This window comes from Gastrolobium bilobum, unplaced genomic scaffold (assembly GCF_033153095.1).
Source record: "Gastrolobium bilobum isolate Gb01-03AN ecotype WA unplaced genomic scaffold, APGP_CSIRO_Gbil_v1 utg20882, whole genome shotgun sequence".
NCBI classification, from domain to species: domain Eukaryota; kingdom Viridiplantae; phylum Streptophyta; class Magnoliopsida; order Fabales; family Fabaceae; genus Gastrolobium; species Gastrolobium bilobum.
In genome coordinates this window covers 190,135-198,149 of record NW_026896360.1, presented here as the reverse complement: position 1 = coordinate 198,149, position 8,015 = coordinate 190,135, and the positions used below count along the sequence as shown (strand labels likewise).

Genomic DNA, 8,015 nt, shown 5'->3' with positions numbered 1-8,015 from the left:
CAAAATATCCAGAAACATCCTTCAAAATATATATTAAGTTAGTGGGTTACTAATACGTAGGCACAATAAAATCACACCAATATTTTTTATTTATTTTTTAGTCCCATTTCATTATTTAATTTCATTTAGTAAAAAGTATAAAATCTAGAATCAAATAGATTATCTAACATACTCATATTCTTATTTTTATTCGATTTAATTCTTAGCATCTCGTGATTCGTTCTCTGAAACAATCAGAAGATAGCCTGTGATGTTCTGGTAACGTATCAGATTGTCCAAAACACTACACACTCATTTGCAGCAGGTAATGAGTTACCACAGACTATCTTTAAACTTTTCATAGTTTTGCTAGATTTTTATTCCCAACTTACCATAATCTAGCACTTTGACTGTTATCATTAGCCTTTAATTCATAGCATGTAGTAGTTGTTTATAACTTCCCAACTCAAAAGTGTTCTTGCCCTCCATTCACTATTCAGGTTCATTGTACTCTAATAACATTCTATCAAGGCAAACACCATTTACAATTCAAGTTTCCAAATGCATAAATGTGCATGTTGACAAAGGCTACGAGAGAGTTAGATTCCCTTCTCCACTATAAATTTTGGCTATTAGAAGTAACAATTTCAATTCCGACGAAAGTAACTACCAAAACAAATCAAAGATGCTCTCTGCCTCAAATTACTGCATTGCAAAATGTTACAAACAATATGGGACCTCTATCACCCCAATATAATTGCTATCTTTCCAGAACATATAGCTTCAAATCAGATTCCAATAGTTCTCAGAAGGGCACGTTTTTTCTGCTTCAAGACCATCTAATTAACCAGGCTAAGTTAGAATCTGAAATGCTGCATAATAGAAAAAGTGTCCAACAAGGTTGTTAAATTTCATGTCATATGAGGAAAAAGTGAAACATGAGTGAGTTGATAGTTATCTGTACTCCAGCTTACTAGGCATATAGTATATACATATTTTGGACTGATACAATGTAAGAACTTAAAGGTAAAAATATAATTGAATAGTATTCCCGTCACTGAAAGTAATAGTCATTGATTGATAAACAAGATGCTGGAATGAGGTTCCAATGTACACTTTGGTATCTTGTCATTCTGATGTACATTTTGTGGTGATTCAGTTCAACCTTTGCCGATGGTTTTCATAGTGAACCCCATATGAAGCAGAGAGGACAAGCTTCCTTTATGCAAGTAAAAGTTATGTTTCAACTCATGTTTTTTGGTTTTCATATATGAATGTATAACGAACCAATTCAACCCAAAAGCCTAAGCTGTTCGATGAGGCTACATTAATGGCTGATAACATATAAAAAACCAATTCAACCCAAAAATTTAAGCTATTGGGTGAGTATACATTAATGATTTTATATATCTCTTGTCACTTGAGAGTATCCATTTCCAAAATTGAAAAAGATGCAAGTCTATCCTTGGAAATTTGAAGGCAAGCGAATTTTATATGTATTTACCATATTCCATTTTGATATGCGGTATGTATGTATGTTAGCACACAGGGAGGAGCTCAAAACACGTTGAGCTGTTGGGGAATAGGAGCTAGGTCTGTATCCTTCTCAAGGGGTGAAGTATCTCAATATATGGGTGTTCAAGAAGGCAATGGTATAGATCAAGATTTAAAAAGAGTCACCATAACAGTCGCTGAAAAAGCTACAAGGGGTGTATGAAAAGGCTACCGTGGCTCTAAAATCCGGCATTGCATGTACATTTGCAGCTGTGGGAGAGAGAGCTAAAACCGTTAACCTAGGTCTCGCTCTTGTAATGAGACACCACCTCGTGGTTGTGCGTGTACGATATTAAGCTATGTAAAAAAAAAAAAAAAAAAATCACTACTAGGGAGTGTGAGATAGAAAAAAATCTTGTACGCAATCTTACTTTTGCATATTAAACTATGTAAGGAAAGAAAAATTCTCTATGATGAGATTCATGACTTCACTTGTGAAATACTGTTGGACTAGGCCTTTAATGGGTTTTGGACGGCGAGCCCAACTTATTGGGTCTATGTAGACCGACCAGAACATATATATATATATATATATCCTAATCCAAAATTTAAGGCATTGAATTTATGGATTTATTAACTTATTCATGAAAAACCCAAAATGGATGTTACTTTCCATATTAACTGAATTTTAAGTTTCTTTTCTTTCTTAAATACAGCATTAGCAGCAGCATCCATATTGGAGTTCAATTTACTTAAACGAAAAATAACCTTCATCATCTCAATTTTTTGCAAAGCTTAGTTTGATTATTTGGATGCAGTGAAAAATCAATGCCATGCCCAAGAAGAAAGAGGGAAAGAAATCAACAAAGTATCCTATACAAATAGAAGTTAGAATTCAAGTTGCTGTCACGTTTTAAAAAAATCAATGTTACAAAATCATGTTGTCCTGTATATTCATCTTTGAGATATATTCTTGCACAGTTTTCTTTCTATGATCAATTGTCCCCGCTCCTCCAAAAAAAAGTGTGTCTACGATGATTTTTATTTTTTTTATAAACTTACCAAACAAAACATTCTTTGGATCAATATGAACCAGCTCATAACTATTTGATTTTGAAATTGTTTTTAAATTTGTTTTTACTCAAAATTATAATATTCTCCTGTTGTCTTGAACAAAAGGACCAGGGAATATTAAGTAAAAAAGAAAGCTGAAGTGAAGGGTGACATAAAGAGCTTCTATCACGAGAAAAAGAGAGAGAGAGAGAGAGAGAGGAAAAAATTACATACAATGTACATCGCGTACTCTAAAATTCCCTTCTTGACAAGAAACTGTGTCCCATCATTAACATGTTTTTGCCAAACTGATACTTGTATAAGCATTATTTAATTAAACTAAGTTGTGAGCTACAATATGTGTAACTTGAAGAGAAGAATAAAGAAACTAGCACGGTGATTGCTGATCCAAGAAAATACAGTAAACTTTGTCTAACAATAGTGAATGATATCCATCCCTTGAAAAAATATAGATCACGCACTTGGCTATTCAATATCTGAATAGAACTTTTTTTTCTTACTGAATTTTAATCAAGCCCTTTTGAGATATTATTTGCTGTCAAATGACCAAAACAGAAATGATGCTGTGATAGGAGCTAAAGTCAGCATATTTTTCTCAATAGAATAGTGCACGCATTAAAATTTTATGCTTATCAGAGGATTCAAAGCTCATCTCCAATCTTGCTATAACATATAATCTTCCAAATTAAATATGCTGAAGCTATATATCATGAACGAATATACTGCTAATTGCTAAAGACTCATACTAATTAAAATTCTAATAATAATGAATAAATTTTAAAATTATTAAAGACCACATTATTTGAGCTAACAAGTATTGGATCCACACTTGGAGGGTTGGGAGAGGTAGGAACCTAGTACAACTGGTCTGAGTAAAAGAGAAAAAAATAAAAAAATAAAAATAAAAATAGCTACATGGAAAGCATTGAAGAAAAGAAATTTCAAGATGCAAATTGGCTCTGAGAGTCAGTGACTCTGGTGGCATAGTATCTAGCAATGAAATCAGAGGCTTTTCTATCAATACCAGGCTCTGCAACCCAACGTCCTCTGTCTTCATCACTAGCAAATACCCTTCTGCTGCTGCCACTGGCCTCCCAATAGTCATCATACCTGCTTCCACTTGAGAAACATGATTTGAACACACTGCAAAATGAGTTAGAAGATGACCTCTTGGCTCCCATTGTGGCTTCTCTGATAGTGATATGCTCCTTCTTCTGATATAATGATGATGTGCAAGTGATACTCACAACACTCTCAACCCCTTCTAGTTTTTTCAAGGATACTTGAGCTCTTCTGTTTCTGTGTTAAGTACTTTGTCTGTCTTGGTTGTAAGTAGCATACATGGAACTTTCGAATTTATAGTGGCAAGTCACATGGTTATACCAGATTTCCTACTGTTTTACTATTAAAAAAAAAGGAGGGTAAGGATTCTCTTAAATCATCACTAACAAGAATGGTTGTCATGGTTGTACGTAAAAAATCAGAAAGAAGCATACGCGTTCTGATCCTCTACTTATGAATTGACACGCAACAATTCTCCCCTAGGTGATATTGTTCCCAACTTTTCTTTTGTTACTATTATCACTTTGTTTTTGTTTCCCAACTAAAAAAGATGCTATTCCTTCTTTTTATTATATAAATAATGCCTAGAGAATTAGAATAATGCCTATACTCCTAATTTTGTTCAATCTATTTATGCCACTTTTTCTCCTTTTCTTCTTTTTCTTGTTGAGGTATAAGATCTGTGGTGTGGTGGGGAAGGTATGCTAAAACTTCCCTTGTAGCAACTCTTGGGCATTTGTGACACCTCTCAGGAATTTGTGACAACACTCATCTTGGTCATTTTGGTCATTTACACCATTATCTAATCAGCTGTAATGGCATTATTGAAATAAATCTGATCTTAATAAGTATTTTTTTATTGTCATTATGAAAATTCTAGAAATAAGTAATTCAACTAAAAAGTAGCAAAAATCATTTTTAATGTGAACAAGTGCATGAAAATGGAATTTTCCATCAACTTATTTGTTCTGAACCCACCTTATGGACTCATATCCCAATAACCTAACAGCGAGTGACTAATTAAAGAGATTAGGATAAGTCTATTATCCTATCACTAGAAGATAAAGGATAAACCACATATTTTATCATTTCCAATCATCTCAATTTTGCGGTAACTCATTTATAAGTAAGAGGTTAAATTTATCAAGGACGCACTTTTTGCCTCTATTCTTTAGTTGTGCACACACACCCCACGCTCTAGTTACCCAGTTTTTATTCATGCACTGTGATGTGCAATTCCTTACGGTGTCTCTTCCTTATACCCTCCCAAACTACTGATCCAATATATAAATACCAAGCTTCATATGGACATCCCAATTGCATCATATCTTATTCTAATTTGAAGTGAAGACAGTACATTATTAATTTAATAACGTAACCAATTCTGAATATACATTACTAGCCAACATGTGGCTCATGTACAAGCCCCATTTTCTTCTTTTTCTTCTTTGACGTGTATATAAGAAAAAAACAAGAAAAAAAAAACTTAATACCAAATTCTCTTACAATCTAAATCATAAATGCAACAATTTTTTCAAGCTAAAGTAATTAAGATTTTGTGTTATTTTCTTTTGTTAATAAAAAATATTACAGTTGAGGCCAGCCTCCATCGATTTTCTTTTAATTAGATTAGCACCTTGTAAAATAAATATAGTTATAGTTAATTATAATAAAATTAGATATTACTCATATTTTTCTTGAAGGAATCATTAGTAAAAAGTATTCAGAAAATAAAATAGGTAATAATTTAAAATTTTACTTTTTGAAATTGAAAGTAATGAGACGTGTAAATATATGAATTAAAAGGATGTGCATGTAATTAAAGTTGTTAATTGTAAACCATATATATGAAGATACAAATTAATTATAGCAAAATTTATGAAAGAATCTACTATTTAAAAGAAAATTAGTATCATGATAACAGGTGGCATGAGGGCCACAGACATATATTTAATTTTATATGATATTAATTATACACATTAGATTGAATGGCATTGTTATGTTTCACACATGATGTTTGCCTGGAATGCAACTATATATGTCTAGACGAGGCATTAGAAACAGATTATAGTATCACTTGAACAACCACTTGTTTTTTGCATGTAAAGTTGGTCATCGTACTTTGTACCCGTAGTATAGAATTCTCTTAACAAAGCAAGCTTTGCAGGATTGCTTTATTTCTTCCTTTTCAGCTTTTCTTGATATTTTTTATGTATTTATGGTTATAGTATACATGCATTATTCGTGATCTTTAGGCAAAAGCAGCTAGCCATTGCTGTGTGTGTGATGAAGGCTTAGCCCTTGCTCTTCCAACAGAGAGTGCCCTCAAGCTGTCTTACCTTTATGAGATCTTAATTCTTAAGGGATCCTCAAAGAAGAATATAGGTGGTATGTATACAACTTGTACAATTGAATTTTGATCAAATACAAGGCAAGATATCGTATCTTTTCTTTTTCTTTAGTTTTGATTATGTTGTATTAATCATTGCTAAAGGTCTTTCTTATAGTTGTAATCACGAATCATATTTTTATTTGTTGCATCGTTTTCTTTTGGCCCTTTATTGGGGTTCAATCGGTAAAGAGCAAAGCCTGGTACAATTAGGGGTAAGCCTATATAAGTTAGCTAGGTTGATATAGTGGTATATATAATTGGCCAATTTATACGCGTTTTCTCACATCCCCCATAAAAAAAAAAAGAAAAAAGAAAAAAAGTACGTTCCGCAGCATATACAATCCGTCAAAAAGAAACTTGTGATTTGGTAATCTTCTAATAGATGCTGATTATTATTCAACATAGATACTTTCAGTCCACCACCCAAAGCTAATTGTGTTGGAATTCCATTATTTAGAGGCATCTCGTTTCAATTATAAATAAGTGCCATTGAGATTTCCCTATATCTGCTTGGAGACAGGAAATCACGCAATATTTCATATAGAAAATTGTGATCTAGATCATTTCAAAAGATAAAAATCAAAAGACCGAGTCTAGGATTTTGGTTAAAAGATAAGGATGGTTTAGATAACACATGCAACGGAAAATGTGGTACAAGTGGATAATAGGGAGAAAAAAAACAAGTCCATGGAACTATATATGAAATCATCAGATGGATGAATGATAAAATTCATACAGGGGGCAATGATGGTTTTTAATATCATTTCACGAATTTTAGTCTTTGTAACTTAGCATTGAACCTTTACTTGACTACCCAAAAAAAAAAAAAACAACTTTTCAAATCAAATAAACTATCAGTTTTTGTTATAAAAAAAAAAAAAAAAACTATCAGTTTTTACCGGTTCAACTAGAATTTAACCAATTCTAAGTTTTTTATTTTATGAGTTATGCAGATCAAATATAAAACAGATAATATTATTATCATTGTGCAGATCTAATTCACATTATGCCCAAGATGCATTGCAAGTGCCCTTTCATGGCAATTAAAATGTACTTGGAGAAAGCTTACGACGGATTGAACTGGAATTTGTTAAAGAATATTCTCCGGGAGATCCGATTACCCAATCACTTTGGTGAGCTTATTATGAATGTTGTTACCTCTTCCTCTATTAACGTATTGTGGAATGGTGGCCAAACGTCTAACTTTAACCTGTCTAGGGGTGTTCGTGAAGGGAACACTACCCCCCGGCCCGCCTTATCTTTTTGTGCTAGCAATATTAGAGAAGTTAAGTCATATCATTAACACAACAATGACAGTGAAACTTTGGCATCCCTTTAAGGTAGGTAGAGGTGGACCCCCAATCTCCCTTCTAATGTTTGCTTATGATCTAATGTTGTTTGCGGAGTCATCGCTTCCTCAGATGGAAATAGTGTTGAAATGCATCAGTTTATTTGAGGAGATATCATGATTGAAATTGAGTGTTCAAAAGACTAGTGTCTTCTTCTCCAAGAACACGTCAGAGCGGTTTGCTAAGGACATTATTAAGAGATGCAGCTTCAAACAGGTGCCCAATTTTTACCCTAACATTCCTCACTTGTCCGACTGTTGCTGAGCAGTTTTGGATATCAAACGGACCTTCCCATAAGGTCATTTTACTACACCTTCATCTTGATCAAAGGTGGGATCCCAGATCGCTTGAAGCTTCCTATTCACTTGGAGATATTTGGGTGCTTGGATTATACACAGGCGTGCAACCAAACAAAACTATGAGCACATTATTGATAAAGTTAAATCCGAGCTTGGGGTTGGCAGCAATAGACTTATCACAAAGCAAGCATGATTACGCTATCTCAATCCATTTTATCTTCGATCCTTTACTTTCACATGTTGTATATGAAGATCCTTATGGCCATTTGTGATGAAATTGAAAATATTCAAAGGAGACTTATATGGGGTGAAAGTGAACTACCCGTAGGCATCATATGATTGGATGGGATACCTTAACATTGCCAA

The 8,015-nt window shown here is 33.3% G+C and overlaps 1 protein-coding gene across 1 annotated transcript; it reads right to left on the bottom strand.

Annotated features, from left to right (window-relative positions):
• Positions 1-3,369: 3,369 nt before the first annotated feature.
• On the bottom strand, positions 3,370-3,901 carry LOC133299347 (uncharacterized). The gene has a single exon (XM_061498805.1). It carries the CDS (start codon positions 3,726-3,728, stop codon positions 3,489-3,491), a length of 240 nt encoding a protein of 79 aa, XP_061354789.1. The 5' UTR covers positions 3,729-3,901; the 3' UTR covers positions 3,370-3,488.
• Positions 3,902-8,015: the final 4,114 nt, after the last annotated feature.